At 36.6% G+C, this 27,046-nt stretch overlaps 1 protein-coding gene across 4 annotated transcripts in view; it reads left to right on the forward strand.

Annotated features, from left to right (window-relative positions):
- Positions 1 to 27,046, forward strand: part of TTC29 (tetratricopeptide repeat domain 29) — a 356,916-nt gene that overhangs the window by 285,374 nt on the left and 44,496 nt on the right. For all 4 annotated transcript variants that reach the window (XM_052690222.1, XM_052690223.1, XM_052690225.1 and 1 more), the window contains 4 exons: positions 774 to 859; positions 17,324 to 17,415; positions 22,632 to 22,755; positions 25,485 to 25,716. In XM_052690222.1, the coding sequence (XP_052546182.1) occupies positions 774 to 859; positions 17,324 to 17,415; positions 22,632 to 22,755; positions 25,485 to 25,716 (534 nt within the window). The remainder of the gene's footprint in view (positions 1 to 773; positions 860 to 17,323; positions 17,416 to 22,631; positions 22,756 to 25,484; positions 25,717 to 27,046) is intronic.

Consider the following 27,046-nt stretch of genomic DNA (forward strand, 5'->3'; position numbering starts at 1 on the left):
GTCCCATCCCTTTCACAGTCAGCTAGAGCAGATTGTCTAGGACAGCATCCAGTTGATTTTTGACCAGCTCTGCAGGTGGAGACACCACAACCACCCCGAGTTTTCCACTGTTTGACCACCCTCTCAGTAGGAAAGTATTGTTGCGTTCACATGGAATTACAGCCTGTGCCAACTGCCCCTTGTCCTGTCACTGACAACCTCTTAGAAGAGCCTGACTCCACCTTCTTTGTACATTTCCGTTAGACTTCTGAACACATTAATGAGATCCTTTGCCTGAACTTTCTCTTCCATCGGCTGAAATGTCCCAGATCTCTCAGCGTGGCCCACTGGCAGTTATCTCTTGATGTCCAAATATGCAGGTCAATATAGTTTGTTTGTATCTTAAGATGCATTACATATTTTATTTTGTAGAGACAAAGAAAGGGTGCTTGTATGTTCTAATGTGAGAACAGAGTTCTATTAAACAATTCATGACAGAGAACGTTACAGCACATTAAGGTGATTGTTCTGCATTACTTACTGTAAGACATTTTCTCTGACTATGTGGAACATTCTTGTTGAACTTTGTTTAAACCCCTAGCCTCTAAGTTTAATTACCTATTTAAATAGAAGCAGATGTTTTTTGGAAAAAAAGGTAAATGAAAAGGTAAGGGAAAAGAAAAACAGCAGTATATAAGCATCTACATGTTGTTTAATAACCTGCAAGGTTTGTCTCTGCTTATGTCATTTTGTTAAGACTAGACTGGTAACTGTAGCTGTAATCCTTTCTGTAGGAGGTGATAAGAAGATGGAAGGAGAAGCTGCATATTGCTTAAGTTTAGTGTATCATTTTGCTGGAGAAGAGAAGACAGCATTATCAGTAAGTTTATTTTAACGTTGCTTTAGCTTTCTCAGAGCCTTTCTCTTTATGTGCACATAAAACAACTTTGCCTAGTTTTATTTAGGTTTTATTTGGTTATGATTTTTTATTTTTTTAAAAAAGCAAACTATTTTTGGAATTTGTTGGATTACAGTGTATTTGTGAGCAACAATTAAACTGTCAGTCCAAATGTTAAGCTACTCAGAATACGTGGAAGAAATGTGAATTGCTTTTGATGTGAAAAGCTATAGTGCTTTTTACTTGTAATCTCTTCTGATGATGCATGAGTTCAGGCTCCACTTTTTGTGTTTCCCTTGCGCCTCCCGCACATGATCATTCAAAGACAGTGCAAATTCTACGTGTGACAAGTGGGGAAGGAGTGTTTCTCCACTTCTTCATAGGTCAGCGGGAAAAGAAAGATAAGAAACAGCTTGATTTATCTGTCATCAGAGAGGTTACAGTCTTCAGTGACCCTCTAAAAATGTGGGAAAAACGTATTTGTTTTGTCTATGATTATTGCTGTTACTCACTTGGAAAATTACTGTTTCTGTTTTAGTTTCTTCCTTTATCTGTGGAGTTACTCAGAATTTTATTAATGAGCAAATGTTATAGAGAGCATTCTTTGTGGTTTTGGTTGTGGTAGTTCATCTTTCTCAGAAAGGCCAATAGAAGTCATGGAGTGAACTGATTATGAATTTTCCCGTTGTTTGCTTTGCTCCTGTGGTTTAGGATGTGTTCTAGCTTTTTTTTGAAATATACTTTCGTATGTTTTCAGTGATGCATGACACGACTTTTCCAAAAGCTTTGGACCACCTTTATAAATAATCCTTCAATGCTGATTGGCTTTTCTTCTGTCTAAATCAAACTCATTCTGGAAAGTAGGATGTGTATGTTGTAGACAGTGCACTTCTAGTCAGAAGCCAAAAAGCCTGCTCTTACTCAGCTGTATTCTGCAGCTGAACATGATAATGTTCAGTATAACAGATTAGGCTATAGTTGTTTTGTGCTGATGTTTCATCTGCGTTGGTTTCTTGACCTACAAGTATGAAGACATTTTCACCTGAGCAACTTTTCTTGTTAAGTTTCTGAGAGTCAGAATAAGTTGTGTGGATGATGAAGAGCACTAAGACAAATAAATCAGCTAGACAAAGCCTGCATGTTCCTTTGATCCTCTCCATCAGAGTAAAAACTTACTAATGAACAAGACTATATAGTGTCTGTATTATAGAAAGGATCAAACTACCCTTGAAAGCATCAGAAATATTAGATATTCTGGCATTGTTTCCTCAGGGTCCATTTTGCTTAAATTTTATAGTTACTTGTTTCCCAGTATTGCTCCCCCATGTCTCCTGCCAAAAAGTTACAGAAATCATTTGCAAGTTTCATTTCTTTTTGTTACGTGCAGTATGGTTGGGGTTTTTTTTTTGTTTTGCTTTGTTTTGTTTTTGAGGAAGGTTCTAGTACCTTCAATTTTGTAGTGTACTACTATTAATTTAAAATGTGTACATGGGATGTTCTGCCTTTAATTTACAAAAACACCTGACAGGCATGGAAAGCAGTATATATTTTAATTAAAGGGGAAATAAATTCTCTGTAATATAAAACATAAATGGATAAATTCTTTTAGAGCATAAGATGGTATTTTATTAATATTAATACTTTACAGAATAAATAAAGATACCTAAAATAATGACATCTCTAATGAGATTGCATAACAAACCTATGAAGAACTTTCATTCTGAAAATATATTGTGCGTTATGGAATTGAGAAAAAGTGGTAACATTTTAGTTCCTTTTTTCCTTTTGTCCTTAGTAATCATCAGTACAGAGAGCAGTAAAATATCAGTGGTTTTCAGTGGTGTTGAACACAAGTTGTCTTCACTCTCCAATTAGAAATCATTGCCTAAAATTTACCCTTCTGTTCTCAGTTTAATGGTCTCTGTATCCAAGGGGAGCTCAGATGCTTACAGAGATGAAATCATTGCATCCCATTCCCAGAGGACCACTGGTTATCATTACACATAACATGCAGACAATACTGCTAGGAGCCAGTTTGCCTCATGGTAATATGTAGTTCATCACCAGCTTCTGTAGCATGCTAAAGAGGTCTTGCCACACAGCTTGGGACTACTCGGGTGTAGGCTCAGGGGTCTCAGCAGTTATTTTCCTGCTTTGCATCAGTTTTCATCTTCTTTATCCTTTTGTGCTGTGGTTCACCTCAGGCAGTCTCCTTCTAGGGGAATCTGAAAGGAGCAGCTGTTACAGATACCATTTCCTCCAATTGTTGCCACTTGGTTCCTTTTGCTGCTGAGCGTGCTACTCCCTCCCCCAACAGACACACAGTAGCATGCATATAAACTTGTTTCTCTTTCATTCGTGTCTTCTAGAGTGGAGAAGCATATGTTCAAAATATTCATTATCTGATGCAGTAATTAAAGGTTGAAATGATTGAGCTGCAGCCTATTAGATCAAAAATGTGCAGTCACTTTGTATTGAATGGGCTGTGTTTGTTGGAGAAGGATTTTTTGTTTGCTAGGCATTTGGTGAATAATCTAACAGAATTTCATCTGGCGCATAATCTGTATAAGTTGATTTAATTTTATTTGATACCTTTGATGGATTTTGCTGAACCTACTTCAGTGTAAAAACATAAAGATGTGCAAGTTTAAAAGCCTGAAAACTAATTATGTTAAGCATCAGCATAGTAGGTTCATAATATTTTTCATATCATCCAGATTATAACCAAGATTATTAGATTTCCCCCAAATATGACAGGAAATATTAATAGTTCCTAATACACACATTTTATCTCAAGCATTATAGATTTTTTTTTCAGAGAAATTTCTCCATCTAAACTAATTGTGAAGTGAAAGTTGCTGCTTGTTTTTTCTTAAGACTTACGTAACAGGCGAAATATTAACTGATACAGCTGTATGTCATTCAAAATCTTACATAGGGCATTGTAATCTAATTTGCAATGTGGGGTTTTTTAATATACTGGACTTTTAAGAATGCTTCAAATCTTGGACATCAGGGCCTTTTTCTCTTTCAATTACTTGCATCCCAGGTATCAGAAAAATTCCAGCTCCTATACCTTTCCGAGCATTTGTTTCTTTCAAATGTTCCTTTATCTTGGATATCTGTGCCTCAGTTATGTTACACATTTAAATAATAGGAGCAGGGTTCTTGAGCTGCAACTCATGCCAAAATAAATGTGGTAATTTATGACATAATGCCATGTGCATCAATTGTCAGAATTATGGTATACAAGCCACAGGCATAAAATTATCAAGAAAATTTATGAACTTATAAAGGCATCTTCACATTCAAAATGACCCTATTAAAGTAATCAGAGGTGATTTATGACCATAATTTTAATTTCTGAAAAAATCTCTATCTAAAAAACCTGAAAATTTTAACTCATGCAAGTAGAGAAAATGTAAGTAAATGTACTTGGAAGGCAGATATGCTAAAATTAGTGTACACTGTATATTTTATCTAATTGTATCTATTGTTCTTAATTATATAAATAATGGCCATATTTTTATGTGAGTTTACAACTCAAGGAGGATCCTAACTAGTAAGAAAGTTAAAAAAGTAGACTACATTATACTCTTTTTTTTCCCATGTGTTGTAAAAGATGATTTAGAAGAGTGAGCATAATTTCTCTGAGGTTTGTTTACTAACCTATAGCATTAGTGGGAGACTGAACTTCAAGACACGCTTCTGCAAGCAGCGTCAGGATAGAAATCCAAGTTGAGATTTAAGCTTTCACTGTTTTCACTGCAGAAACGCTTAAGTGGGGCTCACAAAACACATCAAAAGATAGTATTGAATGGAAATGATTTCAAACTTCCTTTTTTTTTTTTTTTTTTTTTTTTTTTCATCAAGTTTATTCGTTTGTAATTGATATTTAGCCATTTTGATGGTGCATAACTTTCTCAGCATAGAAAATAGGGTCATGTACAAGTTTAAGAAATGCTAGAATAAGAAACTCATAATTCCTAGAGGCTTCACTTTTATTGGAGCAGGTTTTAAATTTTTATTAAAACTGTGCTCAAATAGAAAATCTGTATTTTTCTTAGTTAAGGAATAGAAGACCAGACAAAAACCTGAGTCAACCTTGACTGTAAGCACTTCTGACTGATCTTGACTCTGACGACAGATTATATGCTGAAAAAGGTTTTCTTATGGAAGGTGTGGGGTTAGTGAGCCAATTTTGCAACTAAATTAATTTATTGTTTCTGGGAGGTCCCACTGCTGCCAGACATTGGTGGGATGAACATCCCTGCCCTGATGAGGACACATTTAGAGTACTGTGTCCAGGTTCTGGGCTCCCCAGTTGAAAAAAGACAGGGATCTCCTAGAAGGGGACCACTAAGATGATAAAGGGCTGAATAACCTGGGTCTTTTCAGCCTGGGGAAAAGAAGACTGAGAGGGGGTCTAATCAATGTTTATAAATATCAAAGGGAGGTGGGAGGCAAATGAATGAGGCCACGCTCTTCTCAGTGGTGTGTAGCAATAGGACAAGGAGCAATGGGCCAAAACTTTAACTTAGGAAGCTCTGTGCTCACACAAGGAAGAACTTGTTTATGGTAAGGGTGATGGAGCACCAGATCAGGCTGCCCAGAGAGGCTACGGAATCTCCTTCTATGGAGATGTTCAAGACCTGTCTGGACACCTACCTGTGCAACCTATTGCAAGGAGCCTGCTTTAGCCACGGGTTGAATTCAGTGATCTCTTGAGTTCCCTTCCAACCCCTGCAATTATGTGTGTGATTCTCTGACAAACACAATTCTATGAGAACAGTTAGTACTGGTACTAAAAGTTACCCTGACAAAATACTTTGCCTCAAATGCTTATAGAAGTAAGAAATAACAATCTGAGCTGAGAATACTAAAGGGAAACTTCAGGGATGTCTGATCGTTCAATTAATTCTTTACTGTTAATTCCGTGCTTAATTTTTAATGAGGACGAAAGACCTAACATTGTTTTGGTTATGAAAGTTAGTCTCTTAGTCAAGGAAGGACTTCTTCCATTGGTTTATCCTAGATAATCATTTTCTTATCTGAGCCAGTTTCTTGAAAACTTGAATAAAAAATATACCCAATAGTTCTGAGATGTAATAACATTGTTTTCCTTCAGTACCTTTCTGTATACCACGCAAATTGGCACCTTGGTTATATGATGTCCACCATAATTGCCTTGGAACATGGTATTATTTTCCTTCTGAGCCTGTTCTTCAAATTACATTTTGCTTGGTTAGTGGCATCAGAATAGCTCCCCTCAGTAAACTGGATTTCTGTCGAGATAGATGTGCTGTAAGAACACACTTTGTGAGAAAGCAGTCTTAAATGCAGTGCTGCTGCGGAATTACAACAGTTGAGTTACACAGCAATCATAGAGCATAAGGAACAAGAAAAAATGAAGTGTGTTTTAAAAAGACAAAGAAAAAAGAAACAAACAAAAAAATCTGTTACCTCATGCATTACAAGCCAATCAGAAGATTTTCGGATTATTTCCATGTTTTCCAAGTTTTGCCATAGCAACAGTGAATGCAATAATGAGTTATTGATGTTAACCTGATTCTTCAGAAGTCTCACATTCTCTAAGACTGACTACCAAAATGCCATAAAAGTGTGGATTTTTGTCAGCTGCTATGATTTCAAATGTAGTCATGCATACACCCCAAAAGAGCAAGAAGACAGTGAGCTGAAGATTAGACTGCACATTCCATTAAATAAATCTGTAAGACATTTTCCAAATTTTAAGACTGTTTCCTCCGCTGCTCTCAGGAATCTGAGTAGCAGTTTAAAACTCCAATTTTGGGAGCTATATGTGGAGGACATCAATTTTTGGGTTTGTTTTCAATTCCAAAATGGTATGAAAGTTGCTGAATTTATGTATATTTATAAGGTTTGTGTAGCCTTGTCCAAAATATGCATATTAAAAATCCTGAATTTAAAAATCATAGCATTCTCCAAACTTACAGCTCTATTTTTTTGTAAGATTTTGCAACAGGATATCCATTATGAAATGGCTAATTTTATTACTGTGTTCTACACACATGCACCTGTGTACATGCATGCACACACCAAACACCATGTGAGTTTGCAGAAGAACTGGAAGGGGCTAGAGTGCGGCATCAGTAAGACTTGACATGCTGAAGCATGTAAATAATAATAACAGATATTGCCATAATATCAAGAGAAGTATTCATAAGACTCCAAATGTCTTCAAAAACTTATAGCTAGTAACTGTGTAACTAGCTGTAGTTACTAGTAAACTAGTAACTCAAAAGTAGCAAAATTCACTTACTGGGGGTTCACTTGGCTCTGACATGGTGAGCACGTTCAAATGTTGAGGACAAAACTATAAAAACTCCTTGAATTTCTCTGCAAATGAATGTCTTTGCATCCATTTTTAACCAAGACATTGAGAGCAGAGCAGTTGGTAGTTATGGGGAACAAGTGGAGGCTTTGCTCTGACTGTACTACTTTGGGATAGCTGTGCTGGATATCGCCTGTGGAGATGGCTTATCCTTTTGATTTCCCAGGCAAGGTACGAGCCAGATATGAGTATCAGGCTACAAATCATAGAATCATAGAATGGCTTAGTTCGGAGAGGATCTCAGAGAACATCCAGTTCCAACCTATGTGCCATGGGCAGGGTTGCCACCAACCAGATCAGGCTGAATCCATCCTATCTGGCCTTGAATGCCTCCTGAGATGGGGCATCCACAACCTCTCTGGCAACTTGTTCTGGCAACTTTTTCCAGCACCTCAATATCCCCTGAGTAAAAAATTTCTTCCCAGTTGGCCTTCTGGGCTGCAAGAGCATACTGCTGGCTCATGTCCAGCTTTTCATCCATCAGGACCCTCAAGTCCTTCTCTACAGGGCTGGTCTCAATAAGTTCTTCTCCCAGATTGTATTCTTATCTGGGGTTGCATTGACCCAAGGGCAACACCTTGGCGAACCTCATGGGGCTCGCATGCACCCACTTTTTGAGCCTGTCCAGGTCCCTCTGGATGGCAGCCTTCCTTTCTATTGTGTGAACTGCACAACTCAGCTTGGCGCAGACTTGCTGAGGGTGCTTTCAGTCCCTCTGATAAAAGTGTTGGAGAGGACCAGTTTGAACCCTGGGGAATGACCACTTGTGTTTGGCCTCCACGTGGACATAGAACCATTAAAAACTAGACCATTTGCCCTGGCTGAGGTTTTTCTAAAAATCTAACTGCTTGTCTACTGTAACTTAAAAGATGGGATTTATGCAGGCATTTTCTATTTACTATGTTGAAACTTTTCTCTAAGTTAGCTAAATATATATATATATATATAAATATATATAAGTATATAAGTTAGCTAAATATATATATATATATATAACTGTTGATATACACATTTTCATCTGTTTATTCCCAGAGAATAGGAACAAAAAAGACAAAGCACTAAAATTCTATGTTAAAAAGATGTTACAGAGGTTCTTTACTTCGTCTATTTTAGACAATATTGAATTTCTGGGTGTGCTAAACTTAGGAACCTGAAAACTATTATAATCAAGGGATAATTGCATCACATCTAAGTTTGTAGCTTATAATGTCTGAGGAACAAGAACTTCTCAGTAGTGTGTCTGTTGATGTATTTACATATATATACAGCCAGGGCTGCAGCAAATGGATGAAAAAAATCTATAAGAAATTTTTAATTCTATTAGATAATAGACTTACGGAAGTCAGGCTTCTTATATGTTTTGAGAAATGAAGCATTTGTACCCATGTTGTACAAACTTGGGAATTTCAATACATAAATGCAAGTATATTCATAATGTACAAGGCTTTGTTTTCCTTCGTATGGTTTAGCTGAAATGAACAGGCTTTAAAAAATTCTATAAAGTAAGGCTTTTAAAATTAAATTGGTTTTTCATGTTGGTATAGATCAAGTTACAGCAATTTACTTAATAAATACTTGTTTAAATTTCAATGTGATTATTCCCATTGACTTCAGACTCAAATATTCAGGTGTAGCAAATGCTTAACAACTTTGCATGATCAGAACCATCCAATTGAGGTCTTGATTCAGTCACCTTACAGAAATTAAAACTTACTCTTTGATAGATAAATAACCCAAGAAGTTAAAACACCGAAATTTCCCTGTGTGAAACCTAGAGCTTGCTGCTTCATTATTAGAAGCAATTTGTTTGTTGTTTTTCTTTCAGCTTATGTATTATTGCAGAACTGATCAAAAGAATTGGTAGCAAAGTGTGAAATAAATTGTACTTCTAAATAAATCGATTTAACATTCCTTTGTGCTTTAAGTGATTTTAGTGATATTAATATTTAAAATATTTCTGCCTGAAATCTTTTTATGACTACGTATAGCAATAATGGCCACCATTTCATTCTGCCGTTTTTCATATTAGAATATTGCATAGTAAAAATTGTAAAAATACTATCTTTTAGCACTGAAATGGATGCAAAAGATTTCAAGTGAATGTCTGCATTTAAATGATTCAAATTTTATTCAGTCAATAAAAACAGTCCGTTAATCCTTTTACTACATTTCTCACATGGGTTAAAATTCAAAAAAAATATCAGGTTTTCATCTGATTGAGAACTTTTCCCTTACTTCCACGTATTTATACAGAAAAATAAGTCTTTAAGTGACAGACATTTTTTAATACCTTCTTGTTTATCACTGCAATTTTTTCCATTGTGTTATGCAAATCTAAGGATTTGTGTGTTTGCTTTTGGCTAGGAGAACTTTTGTAGTTAAAAATATCCTTTAATGAGTAGATTAAATATATTATGGAGCATGAAGGAGAACATTTATAGATCCTCTGTCTAAAAAGTAATGAGCATCGAAGCGTGCCCATGCATACAGTATGGTTAGTAAGGTCTTAGGAGGCTACAGCAATCTGACAGCGTGGTACATTCATGTAGACACAACAGTGTGATAAAAGCAATCCAGACATCTGGATCGCAGTGATACTATACAAAAACATTTCTGAACAATTCACATAGTTGCACTTACCCAAATTTCCAATCTTGTCCTCCCCTTTCTCCTTGATTCTTTCTCTGCCTCCGCCTTTGTCTTTTATGTTGTTGCAGAATCTCATTTTTCCTTTATGAGTCAACTCCATCTGCTTATGTGTCAGAGTGGCCCTCATACCACACATCATATTGAGGAATTCTCAAGATGAAGGGCTGTGTTCACATCACTACTTCTGTCTCAGCACTGTTTCATGCTTGTCACTGCTCGGCACTCAGCGCCACACTGGCTTGTTTTGTCAATAACCATTTATTTGTTGCTGGAATAGTAGCAACCATTACATCTGACCTCCCTGTTTCATCAATTATGGATAGATTATTGGATGTGAACATCTGCAAAAGCTTGCTGTTGAACTTACCTCCTGGCTGGGATTAGATCAAGTATTAAACTGTTGTTTATTGTCAAGCCAAAACTCTACTGGGAAGCCAGGGAATTCCAAGACTAGCAGACTCCCATCAGCAAGTACCCAAAATTGTTTAGTATTGCCACCGTTTCCCATAAGATCGTGGCCATTTATTATTTACACTTATTACTAGTTGTTATAACATACTTGATAAAAGCTCTTGGCAGGCGTAGTGTTTCCAGCTATTGTCACATCTGTCAGGATGGAAAGGGTACATAAACTGTATTTTCCTCTTTTATTGCTGTTAAAGGGTAACAGATGAAGCTTCTTCACTCCAGACTGTTAAGCCATGCTTTACTTTGAAAAAATATGCCAAAAGTGGCTGGTTTGGAAAAACGTTAAGTTCCTGTACTAAACGAAGATTACAGCAACCTTTACTAGGGTAATGTCTTTTGCAGTAAAGATTTTGAATTGTACAATAATTAGAAATTTAAATACCTGGCTTTGACATTTGCATAGGTTTTTGCTCTGAACTGGCTTATTTTTTTAATTGTTATTATTATTTTAATTTTAACAAAATCCTTTTGTGGTGTGCTAAATAACAGAATGATGACTGCATTTCTACAGAAGTTGTAATAACAGAGAATGAGAATTTCACTGTTAGTAGTGCAGAAGGCCAGAATTAACAGCAGTAATACAGAAGCTAATAACAAAGAAATAAGGATAAGGACAGAAGTTAGCGTTTATTCAATCATTTCTGCATTTCCTGGTTTTGAAGTTTGCTATGCAGAAAAACCAAGCTTTGAGAGTAAACTCCTGACCTCATGAAATCCAATAGAAAGTAGAAATTTTTCTATGGAAATGAAGTTTTTTAATGAGTTGTTTTTATTTGCATATCTTCCATTCTGGATTGAAGCAAAGCACCTATGTTCTGAATGCTATATAAAGTACACGAGAAACGCTTTAGACCAGAAAAGAAAGAATCTAGATTCTGTCCTGATAGACTCTTAAGAAATAAGTGAAACATTAATCTATCTCCCCAGGGCTTTAGAGCTTCAAACAAATATAGACAGGAATAACTTGAAGTTAGCATTGCTGTGCAAGTTTATAGAGCATCGAGGTAAATATTACGCTTGCTTGCCAGGTATAACAGGAGAGGAGAGGAAGGGGCGACTACTTTTCCAGCAGTGTCATCCAAGTAGCATCTTAATAATAGCCACCTCTTATCACAAGCCTGTGCTCTAGGGAGAGCAATCCTAGCAGTTCAGGGACTACTCCCTCATTCCTCAGCTTGGCACCCAGTATTGGTATGTCTTAACTGTGAGTATATGACCTGAATATTATACTACTTCTAGATGCTCGTTATGCCCAAGTACAGTCAGCACTTAACAAGGCAATGCCTGCCATTCAGTTGATGTTTGTGTATTGTTTTCCTGGGATCAATAAGCTCTGCTATAATCAATACATTAAATGAGCAATATAATTTTCTTCCTGCTGTTCAAACTCTTGCACACAGTGTTTTGTCCAAACTAAGAATACATCCAAATTTGCAGGGTGGAAATCTTCTTTGTTCTTACTCAGAATTGCCACAGGCATGTACCCACTTGAATTATGGTAATAAGGGCTGCACTGGTATTGAAATGTTATCAAAATGTAATCTAATTCAGTATGTTACTGGTTAAGGGGTAAACACTGATCTAGAAAAAAAGCCAAAAAACAAACAAACAAAAAACAGAAAATTGGGGAAAACGATTCTTTTAAATTAGATTGTTTTTCTTTTATTAAAATGTTGTCCACCTCATGTACAGTAGATGGCACTTGTATAGGAAAAATGGCAGTTTCAAGAGGAAATTTGCATTCTCAACCTCAAAAACATGAATAAATTAAAACTGCTCTAATTTTCCTGTAGAATACCTGTGTGTCTATGCATTCTCCTCATAAGTGGGGTTAGTGAAAGCAGTTGCAGTGGAATGGATGCATAGGTTCCTTTCTGTTGTGCACACTTCAAGCTCCAAAAGCTTTGCAGTTTGGCCCCTGTGGTGAATTCAGCATAATGCAGAAGATGGGAAAGGTAAATCCGTGACAGAACCTCTGACTGATTTTTCTCATGATCTACAGCAAATGAATTATCAGAGTTAAAGCGTGAGCTACTAAAAAGTATCCGTTTTATTTTTAAATATGCATTTATTGGGGAGCTGTGGGACAGAGTTTACTGAACTGGAAAATGCCTGTGCGTATGACAGTATTGTTTTTTTTATTTTCACTGAATGGAATGGAAAAGATTATTTGTTGACTGTTAGCGTAGTGTGTTTTCTTTCTGAAAATATATGGGATACTAAGTGGTACAAGGCCAGCATTGCTTGATTGCATTTTCTGTCTTCCACATCTATTGTTGGCTCTAGAAAAAAATATTGTCAGATGCTGCTACCCAGGCTGGGCCCTGGCCTGCTACTGCAGTGCCTGTCAGAAATCATTAGCTAGTGTTCTCTTTGACTAATGTTGCGGCTGATTGTCTGATTCATGTTCAGGATCTGTAAATGAGGCAGAAGCATCTTTACTGTTCACCAGCTGTGAAATGGCTAAACACTGTTAGATTTTCAGAAATCAAAATAAATGTGTTTCCAATAAAGTTTGACAATAATATCAAGTGCCAAAGCTGAGAGCAGAACTGTGGTTTTGTGTTTTTTAAAGTTACAGTATTATAAATCAGTGTTATCCCATCATGTTTTTGTCAGAGTAATGTTTTTTACCAAAATGATAAAGTACTGCCAGTAACATTAATCTTATGTTGACTTGGGTAGGCATTCTTTATTCAACATAAATTCATACCTTCAATTGTTACTCTTTCATCCGTTATCCCCAGATGTACATATTGAGTTTTAGCGAAGCCTATGTCGTATTTTGTTAGTATACAGTGTGTAGCAATGTGTAATGTGTCTCTGTATATACGAAAGGAATGCAGGTGTGAAATCAGCAACGACAAAATTTTAAAAGGTGAGATTTTTGGGAGAGTGGATGGTGTTAGTGGCATAACCTCAGGAGGGTCACATGGCAGAATGCTGAAATAACGGAAAAGCAGATCTAGGTCTGAGATCTGACAGATGTTTTTCTTGGCTAAGGAGGCAAACGTGTAATTCATCACTATATACAGAATTAGTGCTAGAGCTATGCCACAAATAGGATCTACTTTGGGAATTTACCCTTGTTATTTTGCTTTATTTCTGTGCTGTAAAAATTGTAGCCACGGTAGACTTGCGAAGAAACAGGAATTGCTTTTTCTGTAATCAAACTGCTGTTTCCACAGTAGCTATCCTCCTTCCAGATGTACCCATATGCAGCTGGTATGAAAAAAGAAAACAAAACAATCATACAACGCTACTTCAGATATTTTGATTTCCATTCTGGAGTGATAAAAAATAATTTTTCATCCCTTTTTTTTCCCAATATACAACAAGATAATAGCAGATGGTGCTTTGAACAGTGATCTGTAATGTGGAAGATAAATTTGAAGTCTTCACTCTACCACTTCTCCAAACCCTAGAGAACAAGTTACTGAAACTCAGTCTTCATTTCTGTATCGGATTTTTATTTTCACTTTATTTTTTTAAGAGGCAGTTTTTATTTTTTGAAACAGTCCTTGTGCATGCTCACAGAGGGCCAAAAACCTAATTTGTGAACATAATCATTGCAGCTTTAATAGTCTTTGTTTTGTTAGTCTTACCTTATTTTTTCTTTTAAGTCAAACCATGCATTATTTTAATTGGTTCAAGTTCATATACCATGAAACTTTCCCACGTGTTGGTTGGAATATGAAGTACTCCTTGAAACAACACAGGAATTTTACAACTATGCTTGAACCTAGCATCATCAGGATAAAACTGTTGCAAGAGCATCTTTTATCAAAACTCTTGGTACATAGAAAATTAAATAAGTAACTATGTATTGCTCCTTCGGTAACTTTAAATCTCTGCAAACTCTGATGTTTTGAAAAGGCAAATCAGCTAGATTTGTATAATGCCAAGCCCACTATTTTAAATGTATATTAATAATACAGATTCTTGTGTAGTCCCATTCAGTATTTCTTTACACAATTTTTATTTGCATTTCCTTACCAGGAGAAAAATTACCAAAATGAAATTTTAATGTACAGTATTTACCATTAAATACTGGAGCAGAAGTGTGTTCCCTTAACAAGCAGATATTTGTTCTGCAGTCTAAATCAATTTCTCCTTCCTTTGTGTAATGGTAGTTGTATTCCGTAAGATCACAAACACAATAAAACTGCACATTCATTATGCATATTTATGTTTCCAGCACTAGTTATTGACATCTTCCACCTCTTCCATGAATGATGCTGTCTTCTGCACAGGTAGGCCAAAATGAAAGACCTGTTTCTGACCTACACGTGTATTTAAACAGAGAACAGCATTCAAGGGAGCATGTAAATTCCATGCAGTCTGGATGGTCAGTCTTCCCAATATTTATCCACTTATGAGAGTACTAGCAGGTGAATGGCCCAGCCATGCCCACTCAGTCTGAACTCTTACCATGAGCATGTCTTTTCTTATATGGTATTCATAGGAATACACATAGATTAACTGGTTGTTAATACCCCTTGAAAATAAACCTGGACATTTTACTGTCCACTTAGTGTTTTCAGGGCGTTTACAAATTCTGGTAGCAATCACTATGTCAATTCCATTTGATTCATCATCATCAATGATCTGTAATTTTCTTCATTTCAAACGATAATTAAAGCTGTACTATAATTACAAGAGTCTCTGAGTGAAATCCTCTAATGTTAACGTATTAATCCAGTGTTTTATTCTGCTTTTCCTTTTCCTTTCCTGTGAATGTTGAAAATGAAGCACAAATCGTAGGTGAGGAAGCCCTTTTTTACATAACCCACTTAAATGGATCCTGGCATAGAGGGGAATAGCTTCTTACCATCATAAATGTGTCCCTTTCTGTGTCCCCACCAAGTACCTGAAGCTGGAGGAGTTACTTGAAATGCAGACATAGAGTATTTTTTTCATATATTTTCTATCATAATCTGTAAATATTTCTTTCCCCAAGATTAATTTTTTTAATTAATTAATTTTATTTCATCTCTGTTTAGAATGAAACGTACCATTTTTGAAGATCTTGGATTTTAAATGAATGTTCCTAGTTAAAAAAAGAAAAAAGACTTCATTTATTTACTTACTTGCCTCTTTTTAGCAGATGTTGCAGAGATGTAGTGAACTGACCTTTTATTTGAGCTGCTCTGGCTGTGGCTTTTTCTTGGTTTTCATCTGTACTTTTTAGGTTTTGTGATATTTTTGAAAAAACAGCATAGCAGCCTAAGCCTTGGGCACGTAAGTAACCTTTCAGTGCTAGATAGGAACCACTGGAGGCCCTGTGTCCTAGTTTAATAATACAGAGGTTAGTTTGAAGTGGTGGTGATTTTCAGTCCAGTACATAAAGTTTTAGAAACCTGATGCTATCATGGCAGGCTTATTGACATGGGCATTGTTACTTCAACAAATGTTGCAGGTCCTCTGAGCTAAATGTAGAACCAAGAATTCTTTCTTGGACACCTGCACATTACTGTTCCCAGCCTGGATTATCAGAAGGACAGACTGCAGGCCTTCACAGCTATGCTTATGCATCCAGTTTAGGGTGAGTTCTGAACTGATGTGACAAGTTCGTAACAGTAGTGCCTTCACTTTTTTTTGTCATATCATATGCATCACTAACTCAATTGAGAATGACCTTCACGTATAGGATGCAGTGCTGATGTACAACATCAGAACACAACTTTGATAAGTACGTGAGGAAAGATAAGGAGCATGTTGTACATTAGTAAGCTGCACATTTGGTACACACAGAGCTGCAGTAACTGAGAAATAGGAGCCTTATCTAGCAATACATCTATGTGTAGCAAAGATTCTTCAAGAGCCAGGAAAGCTGTGCAGTAGAAACAACAGTAGAAATGGTGACCATCCATAGCGTTAGCACACACAAGTTGTATTCTTTTGAAGCACGGACTTTGCCAGTGACAGGGGATGCATCTTAATAGGGAGTGCCCTATCTTTTACTTTACCATAAATAGGCATCTTGGGGCACGCAGGCTACTGTCACATGTCCCTGTGCATCTCCCATCCCCCTTCAAAGCTAGTAAATGACATTCACTACTCCTTTCTTGGAAATGTGCAAAAAGGATTTCCATAGATAGTCTTTGGAGATTTCCTGTGTTCTCATGTGTGTAATAGGTTGGGTCAAGCAACAGAGAGGGAAGAAGGAAAGAACAGGATTTAATTTCATATGCATTCTCCCTTCGCCACCGTTGGAAATAAAAAGGTTGAAAAGAGAAATTACGCAATACAGGTGATGTCAGTGTTAAATTAAATTAAGATCATATGTTTTTGTGTAGTGGCTGTAAGCCCTCAGTTGTGGGAGAGGTCACAATGAAAGAGTATATCCCAATAGTAACAGGTTGCTAGCGTGCATGAATAATTAGTCATAAATGTAACAAAATTACCTATGGTATTTTAAGTCAATCCTTGCTTAAACATGTAAGCTGTAGTTTATTCAGCTCTCATGCACTTGAATTGTACTAAAAAAGTTCTCGTAGTGATATTTTGAAGAAAGAAAAATAAATAAATTGTATTTGAATGTATTTTCTAAAACTGTATGAATACAAAGGGCACTGTCTTACTGTATTGATTCATAGAAATTCATGAAAGCTCAGCTTTTTGAAATATTTTAAATTATGAATAAGGAAATTTAAATTGTGAATCTGGAACATCTCTTCATTTTTTGCAAAGCTGCAAAGCGGAGACATTTAAATACAAGTTTGATCTTTTTAGTTTGCAGTTATTATGTAGTATCAAACAACTATGAGTGATGATCAAAAACTTGTTTCTATTGCAACTAATTAAAAAAGAAATGCAAATATGGGAAAACTTTAATTTTGCATTTTATATGAGCACAAGAATTGCATGCACACGCACAAACACACACCCAAAAAAAAAGAAAGAAAGAAACCCATAGCATTGTATTTATTGGGTTTTATTTTTCTGTTTCACAGATTTTGAACACCTCTATAAAAATCTTTACAGCGCTGTGTGATTCTGCAGGCCTAAGAAGAGCATATGAAGCTATAGACAAGATCCTGGTAAGGTAGGTTAGCACATCCTTGTCTGGCTGTCAGTGCACATTCATTCAACTGTGAAAGACTTAAATTGTTAGAGGTCTGTCGCTTCCCATTACTGACTGCTTAAATTTTAAGCAGCGCCCTTCTTGCAGTAAGTGACCCTTTCATTGAAAGTTATTTTAGACTCTTACAATTTTTTTTTAATGTATGATCCAAAGCTTTTCTGTACCTATAAACAGAATTTATGCTTCCCCCCATCCCTCCCACCCCCATAACTTGAGGGCTTTTTCCTTCTTTTTTTTTTCTTTCTTTTTTTTTTTTTTCCACAAAATTGGGAAAGGTCTTGCTGAAGAACTGAAATCCAGGCGTAGTAAGAATATAGTATGGTTCATCACTTTGATACAGTTTGTTGTTCATATTCTGAACATTCTGAAGGAGCACACAGGATAAGACATTCAAAAAGCCATGAAACAGACTTAAAAGATCAGGTCCCATTTGCAAAATTTGTGTAAGCTTAACTGCAAAAGATGGTGCTGGTACGCTAGCTATTGCTATAGCTGACTTTTACATACTTGGCTACCATGACACAGTGAGACAGTAGAAGTGAGGTGTCTGAGCTCTCAAGAACATTCATGAGTTCCTTGAATTTACAAAAAGCAGTAGTCTGGGTAAAAAGTGGCCTATGACAGCCAACAGGGCATACCTAGAAAATGCATATTGAATTTCCTTTCTCTGTTTTAGATACTCTGGAATAAAACCACCTACATGTATTTAGTATGAAGCCCAGTGGGAGGCCAGTCACAAGCAGTAGACCCAATACTGATTAGTACCTTTGTTAACAACCTGGATGATGTGACCAAGTTCACCATCAGCATATTTGTGATTAATGTAAAACTGAGGAGAGGTATATGATATACCACATGGTTGTGTTACCATTCAAATGGATCTAGCCTCTCTGCAGAAAAGGGCTAATGGGAGTCTTATGAAGCTCAGGAGAGGAAAAAGCCAAGTCCTGTACCCTGAAGGAATATCCCCAGGCACCACCAATACAGGCTGTGGACTGACTGGAGTGAAAGGAGCTTGACAGAGAAGAGCCTGGGTTTTCTAGTGAACAAGAGATCATGAGCCAAGTATCCCAACTAGCCAGCAATGCCAAGTCATGGCAAAAACAACCTGCATTACTGAGAGCATTGCCAGTAGGTCAAGGGACATGATCCTGCACCTCTGCTCAGCACTGGTGAGGTCGCCTCAGGAGCACTGTATATGCTCCGCCTCTCAGTGCAAGAGAGACTTGAGCACAGTGGGCCAAGACCAGCAAAGGGCTGTAAAGATGATAGACTGGAGCATCTATCAGCCCGTGGAAGAGAAGGCTCAGAGGGGATCTAATCAGTATCTCTCAAACGGCAGTAAAGAAGACAGAGCCAGGCTCTTCTCAGTGGTACTCGCTGACAGGACAGAAGGCAATGATCACAAATTGAAATACATAAGAGTCCACTTAAATACACACACAAAAAAATTATTGTGAGGGTGAATGCTGAAACAGGTAGTCTAGAAAGGTTGTTGGATCAAAACAACCTTCAAAAATTATTCAAAACCCCCAGGACGCAGTCTTCTTCTATTTGACCCTGTTCTGAGCCAGGCAGATGGACTTGACATCCATTTCTTCCAACCTCTTAACTATTCTGCGTCTCTGTGATCTTTGTCTTAAGCAAGTCCTTCTGTTTAAATGCATTTTTGCTGTGTGTTGCTCCCTAATAGAAAACATTCTGTAAACCAGGATGACAGATGATATTTCAGACAAACTTACTTTTCAAAACTCCGCAGCAGTACTTTTCATTAAAAAGTTTGGACTGCTCCAGTTCTGCTTGTTCTTCCTTGGTACTTGGAGGAAAAGGCATGAAATAACAGTGCAATGTTATATAGAAAAAGCTAATGTAAAGAGAGGCTATTAAATTTTTAATTTAGAAAAAATACAAGTTTCTGTTTACTTTCATACTATACTTTTGGATATTTGCTTGATATAGCAAAGGAGTCAATGTCTGGTAAATTTAGAAAATATTGGATGATTGCATGAATAATTACTGTTGGTAGCAGTCTTGAGACTCAGCTTGATCACTATCTGTTTTGTGGGGTTTTTTTTAGCCTTACCTAGACTAGACTTGTGCAAGTCATTTTAAACTTGATGGATAATGCCTTAAAAAAAAAAAAGAGAGATGATTGTATTTCTCTAGCTTCTGAAATAGTGCATTATAATCTTAATGTCTGTGAGAGTCTGTACTGAAAGCCTTGTGACATATTGGAGAAAGTGGCAGAGCCCTCCCTTATGGCTCAGAAATTGTCTATAGCTTTGGAAATTTTTTTGAAATCTTTGCTACAGATGTTTCCACAGACCACAGGAAACAGAAAATCTTTATCATCTGCATTTAGGCATGTCATTTTCCAGGGAAATATCTGACATAATAGCATCATGTTCTTGACTTATTCTGCCAGTGTCCACCATGGTAATGACTTCTTGTGGACGCATGATTTATACATCCAATTCAATCACATGAGCAATCCTATAAAAGGTGCATATTTTCATAAAAGTCTAATAGGAGTAAAAATCTCATAGGGCATTTTAGCATGAAACTGGAAAATGAGTTGCTATAGATGTGTAATCTCTTCTGCTGAAGTCATCATAACTGTTCTGTGGGATCATGAATGACTATATCTTTAGGAAATTGCATTTTATGCATTTAGGAAGGTGATGTCTAAGGAGAGAGAAAGTATATGGCTGTGAAAAATAACATGCCGATGTTTGAAGGAACTATAAAGTATTGGATCTTTGAGCAAGAAAGACTGTTTATCATGTTATCAGGTCATGTGCAGGATGAAGTGTTTCAGTAATCCTTCTACCATACTTTGTATACCTCAAGCTGTAGCGCTTTGAAAAGTACTTACTTGAAAAAATTGTTGACTGTACCAACTGGCTGCTAGTTGGTAAGTAAAGTCCTAACGCTGAGAACCATGTTTCTAGTATGTGTCAAATTGTTTTCTGCTTGCTTGCAAGATATTATATGCCCTAACAATTTTTACATTTTCTGTGCACGGAACATAGATTTTTATATGAAATACAAAAAATGACCAAAAATACATCAAAACATTTCTATCAATTCATGAAATTAAGAAACCCTTTTTACATTTTCTCCTGTCACTGATTCCATTTGCTTTATTACTTTCAGCCTCTACCCCACAAACTTCGTGGCACAATCAACAAACCCCTCAGTGGCTGTTTCATCCCTGCTCTATTTGATTTCTCCACTCTGAGTAAATGATTAAGTTTTCATGCATTGGTTCAACCAAAATCTATGTTCACTCAACCACATCCTTTATTGATTACTTCTACTGCAAACAGTAGGCCAAGTGTGATATACATAATTGGACAGTTGTCAGGGGATGTGGGTGTTAACAGTCCTGTTTTCCCAATTGGAAACTGGAATCACCTTGATACACAAATATTCTGCACTGTTTCATTCTCATTCCTTGGACCGAGGAGTCCTTTTCCTCAGAATATATGTTTTTAACTCTCAAAGGTCTGGTTGAATGGATTTAATGATTGTATCATATAATATGCTCTTCAAGTTGCACCTGTGCACTGCATATAGAAAACTAGAAAAACTGGAATTAATATTTGTCTAACATTTTAACCTTGTCCTTTAACTTATATAAATCATATGCTGGATTTCTGTTGGGATATACTCAATTTTCTCTTCTTTGGAAAAAACATAGGTTAAAAAAGAGGTTTCTAAGCTAAAATTTAGTAATCTTTTGACATTTGGCATATGTTTTTAGTACGTTTAATACGCTCATTAAAATACTTAAATTAGGAAATTGTATTAAATTCAGCCCTGCTGACTGACAACTAAGCCTTACTTTGAAGTATATACATGAACATTTCAAACATGTTAGTTTCTATTGTTTTAGCATCCTTTTATGGAAGTCTGGCCCTTTTCAGTCACATAGAGATCACTGAAAAATTGTAAATTTGCTGTGATGCTTTACTGTGTTCCCTCTCCAGTGGAAGACTCTACCCTATTATAATTACTTCATTTTATAAGGCAGAAAATTGCAGACTCATGCTGGCTTTTGAAAGCACAGATCACTAATGTGGTTTGCAGTAAAAGCCAAAATATAGATGAAACCTAGTCAGTCACTTACGGCGGGAATATAACTCGAAGGTGTTTTAAAATAGAAAATAAATCATAGTTCTTTATCACATACAGAAATTTCTGTTTCTGTGAGTTTCTTAATTAAGAGACGGCATTTTCTTTCTTGCTTGGTAGCTTGACATTTAACATGCTGTACTCCTAGATTAGTGGCTCAAGTTCATGGCTCATATTGAGGTCAGCTGCAGTAGCACTTCAGCCTTAAAGGGAAAAAGAGCATAATGCCTTACTCACAAGAAAACCTAGACGTCTATTATATCTTGTAACCATATGGTAGAGATCTGACATTGTTAATAAGACCGGCTATATTAAAAAAAAAAAAAAAAAAAGCCATAGAAATCTGCAAGTGTTATTGCCAATCTACATTAGCCAGTTTTCAACTTAGATTCAGCTGTGACCTCAGGTTGCTCTGATCTCACTGGGATTTGGAGGTGACACCTGCAATTCACAGTTTATAGGTTTGCCTGTGTGTCTCCGGCAACCTTTGATCCACCCAGCCAAAGTGCAGTGTTATGCTCACAAAAAGTCATCGCTAGCATTAAGAGACAGCACCGTTATAGAGCTGCTGCTGTATTGCCAGGGTTGCGTAGCAAAAAGTGGTGAGGAAAAGCCAAGCTAGGCAAGCTAGCATTCCTGCTTTCTCCTCTTGTCAGGATGTGAGGTCCAATTGTTTTGAAAATATTATCAGCTGCTCAGATGGAAAAAAAAATAGAGGTTTAATAAGTGGAAATTCTGAAAACCCTGCAAAATTGTCACCAGCATTTTAACTACTGTCCTTAAAATAGGGCACAGTTTTCTAAAGAAGTTTAGGGTTTTTTAAATTTCACTCAAGAAAATCTGATTCTGCCTTCAGATGTTCTGTGTGAACTGGTCTGGGTACAGGAAGCTTCGAAGCAACCATTTACAGTCTAAGTTTTACCCCAAAGCAGATGAGTCATCGTAACATAAACTCGAAGAGGAACAGGGGCATAGATCCTCAGCATTTGGAGGCACCATCTGGGTAAATGTTTAATTCTGTCCCTTGTCCTTTGCTTCAGTCAGGGAAAGGTGGCTGAAAGTCTTGCGCGCTTGGAAGAGTTTAAGAAGGTTGCTGAGAATGCTCATCTAAGCCAAAGTGTGGTGGATGCATGTGTGTTGATCGGGAACATTTACAATGAAAGAGTAAGTAAAATATGCCTTAAGTTTTGGGATGAACCTTTCACATCTTACTTAATACATGGGGTATTGTTCTACAATAGGTAAATGGAAAGTCCAAATTCAGATCAGAAGAACCTTTCAGTGTTGTGAAAATTACAGACCCAAATCACAGCTGGGGCCATGCATGCTCTTAAAGAGCCATCAGTTAACTCAACTGAAATTTTATTATACATTAAAAGTCGTGCTTTTAAAATATGAATATATATTATATTGCATATTAATATGCAGTTTTTAATCTTAGCTTGACTTCTTTACATTCTCTCAGCCAAATTTATGAAATGGGTGCAGCAAAGATTTTGTCAAAGGTTAGTATCGATAGTACAAGGGCTTTCAATTCTTTATGTTCCATCCAACCTGATGACTCCAATTTGGCCTGTTTAAATCAGAGGATGGGCAGTGACAGACAGTGCTAAGCTAAGGGCAACAAAGAATTCCCTTTACTAGCGTCACTAAGGTCTTTTAAGGTGCCTTATTTCTGAGCCATGTGCCAGTCTCTGAATTTGCTTAGCAGGCTGGGCAATGCAGAAATAAGGAAACAGTTATACTAAATATAGGAACACCCTTTCTAAATCATGCTGGATATTTCTGAACTGCACCTTACATGTTACTGGTGAAATGCTGAAGTTTTCAGCTTGTATATATGTAGGTATACAGGCATATGCAGTAAACCTCGTGCCTTCTAGCTCTTACATGTTTCTGTTGCCAAACTTTTGGCAGAAATTCTTTAAACAGGTTGGTTGTTCTTTATTCATTACTGAGTGCTGATATGCCTAATTTTGCTGTCATGTTGTATTTAAGCAGGAATTTATTTTCCTTCTTCCCTTTCTTTTTTTAACATTTCAGACAGCCTTTAGCAGTCATACAAATTTTGATCTGCAAAAGCAGTTAATCAAGATCAACAAATATGAAAGTAGGCTGTACTTCTGGTCTCCACAATGCAGAAGGGAATTCCAATCTTACTATGACAAGTAGAGAGTGACAGGATCAGACATCTCTGAACATAGTTTCAGTCAGGTCAGTTTGTAGCATCAGGGCAGCAGAATTCTTCACAAACTGGAGAGCTGGGAGGCACTTTCCAGCCCAGCTATAATTAATTTGAATAATGGACATAATTTGTCTATCTGGCAACAGCAAGAACTAGTTTTTTCAAAATCAGGTAAGAGATGAACATAATGATTTGCTCACAAGATTTTTTTTCCCTTTGACTTGCTTGATGACTTCTTTTTTGGTTTGTTTTGCTCAGAAAAACATCAAACTTTCTTCTTTGTAGGCCTGGGGTCAGGATTTCCACCACAAGAGATCCACTGAGGGGAGAGAGCTATCAGTAGAAATAACTTATGTTTTTCTATATAATTACGTTCATTTACTATTTTCTTCATTCCTTCTTGGTCAGCAAGCTCAGTTTTCTTCCTGAACTTGATATTTTAAAAAGTAGCTTTTATGCTTTTCTAACTCTTCTCAAGGTACGTAGGTCATTCTGAAAGTAATGCCTCCTGTTTATTTCTACGGAAACGGCAACAGATATGAAGAGCAAAATAGCACTACTGGATAGAGCAGATTTTTAGCTACAAAACACTATTTTTCAAAATAGTCAAAATGGTGTTTTCACCAGTGAACAAGAAGCCTGCATCCCACTCTCACCAAAATATGTATGGCCATCTTTCAAATCTCTGTCACCTCTGTTGAAACACATCACCCACCGCTTCACTGTGCAAACTTCTGCTGTTTGGTCTCTAACAATGTTGAGCAAATGTAGATGAATGTTAGTGGGTGCCATATATTTCCACATGCAGGAATTCAGTGACACACCTTTGCTTCATAAGCATTTCCGTGTCAGACACCATTTTGTTAGACTGCCCCTCTGCTGCCATCTGTCCCATGGCAACAACGTAGTCAAATATTGGTAGGATGTAGCCTCTACTACCATCCCACCACAGCTGCCTCTGATGTTGTGAGCCAATATAATAAAATAGGAGGCATTATTTTTGGAGCAGCCCTTGTGTTATCTGCTATAGTTTATAATCTTTTTTACTGGATTAATGAATTTTGGGTTTCTGTACGGTTCAGATAAATAGATGAAATCTTTGGATTTTCTCTGTTTAGGAATGGCTGATGTATTTTTCCTTCCTACTATTTCTCTTTTTGTTTAATTAGGAGTAATGTCTTTGAGCATACAAACTTTTCCTCCCATAAATCTGTAGGCTTTCATTTCTGTTCTTTCCCTTGTTTTGTGTTCACCACTTCATTAGCCTCGTTTGTTTTTTGTTTTTTGTTTTTTCCATTTAAAATATTTCTTTTCTAAAATTTATTATCCCAGTGGTAAATTAGGACTTTTCCTCCTGCAGGTATGACAGTGAAACAATGGTGATAATTCCTAATTGGCCTGGCTGAAATTGGTATTAATACTTCACGCTCGAACGGTGATTTGCATGTTCAAAATACTATCCAGGCAACCGAAAATGATCCAGTTCCTGATAAAGAAATGAGCATTCTTTTCTGTATTTTAAAAATCAAGCTGCAAGGGAGAGTGCTTTTCTTAATACTGTGCCATGAGTCATTCTATGAGTTGGACTCTGAGCTGCAAAATCTCCCAGGTGCAAGAGGAGCAGGTTCTAATAACAAGGTAATATACAGGTGACTGCAAGTGGTTTTTACAATTGTTTTTATTCTTTTTTTTTTTTTTTCTTCTCTAGGGGAATTACGACAAAGCTCTTGAATATTTCACTCAGGCTTTCGAGGCAGCAAACACTTTAAATGATTTGTTCTTAGCTAATGAAACAAGGACTTATTGTGGCATTGCAAAGGCTCATAAACTGATGGTGGCATTTAACAGCCGTATAGAAGCAGAGGATCCCATCAGCCTCAAGTACTTGCTGGCATGGAAGGAGAACAGAAGCGACATGTGCACTGACCCTCTCACAGTCGGTAAGACATTGGTTATGAAGCACATTAGTGCTGTATTGTCCTCAGTGGTTAAGTCATTTTTCTTGTAGAGTTTTATTAAATTATTTCTTGTGTTTAACCCTATTGGATTACCCTTGTGTTGAATGAAGGTTAGATTTTCTCCTTTGTGTGCTTATTTTAAAGACAGAATTAAATATGTTTGAAGACAATATAGCAGAGAAAAACAGATAGCAGTAGTTGCTACGGAAGATAACTTTTTCTGTGCTGTTTTTTCCAAAGCATCACAGTAAGCTTTGGGTAAGCGGGTCTCTAAGTCTAGTCAAAAGCCGTGGTTTTAAACTTAAGAAGAAAAAAATCTTAATTTGCAGTCAATTCTTTAGGTACAACCAAAAATAATTTTCTCGTTATTCTAAGTAAGAAGTGTGTTCTGCTTTGCGTCGTTCACATTGTAATGAATTCAGAAAAGCTTTTTGTTTTATTTTTGCTATCCTAATATGTAAGCAACACTGTGGAGAGGAGGAAAAAGTCTGTCATTTGTCCACCTTGTTTCATTGTCTGATACAGAAGGGGGAAGAACTTGGTGTGGAGTAGACTTCTTTCTTCACTGGCAAAGTTTTCATTGTCTTTTTTTTTTTTTTTCATTGTCTTTTTTTTTTATATGTAAATACAAGACAAAATGAATTATCCATTATCAGTGTACTGACACAAGTAAACGGTATTGCAGTGAGGAAGAAATACAGAAATCTACTCGTTTGAAATTTTCTTCCCTGTATACTTGTGAATCTTGAGGAAAGTGGAAAGAGAGATCTGCCAGGGCAAATTTATAGTACTCGCAATGGAAGTTTGGAGATCCAGAGTTACTGTTTATAGGTACTGCGTCCAGAATTCCCCCCATTCTCATATTCTCAAAAACAAAGAACTGCTTCTCTATCTTTTTTCTCTGTCTTTCTTCTGTAATTTTTTTCTTTCATAAAATAGGAAATGTTAAGAATAGCTTTGGTAATTAATTGCATATAGAGAATAAATAGTAGCCTGGTAATTCGTGGTTTCAGATGTGTCAGGACATAAGATGCTGGAGATAAGGGAGAGCTATGAGACAAGGACATTCATCAGCATGTGGATGAGTTAAGAACTGTTTAGTTTTCTAGTGATGCTAATAAGGCAGTTTCTCTTTAATGAGAATGCATTTCTTTGTCAATGTCCATTTATGTATATTTATGATTTTCTTTCCTCGGTAAGTGAATATCCAGCATCGTTATCAGAAACAAATTTTGTTAGCTGGCAGAGTTAGCTTGTTCATGTCTCCTGCAAAGAGGTGAATTTTTAGACCTTCAGTGCAGAATGTAGTGAA

Source organism: Tympanuchus pallidicinctus, unplaced genomic scaffold (assembly GCF_026119805.1).
Source record: "Tympanuchus pallidicinctus isolate F22 unplaced genomic scaffold, pur_lepc_1.0 scaffold26, whole genome shotgun sequence".
Lineage (NCBI taxonomy): Eukaryota > Metazoa > Chordata > Aves > Galliformes > Phasianidae > Tympanuchus > Tympanuchus pallidicinctus.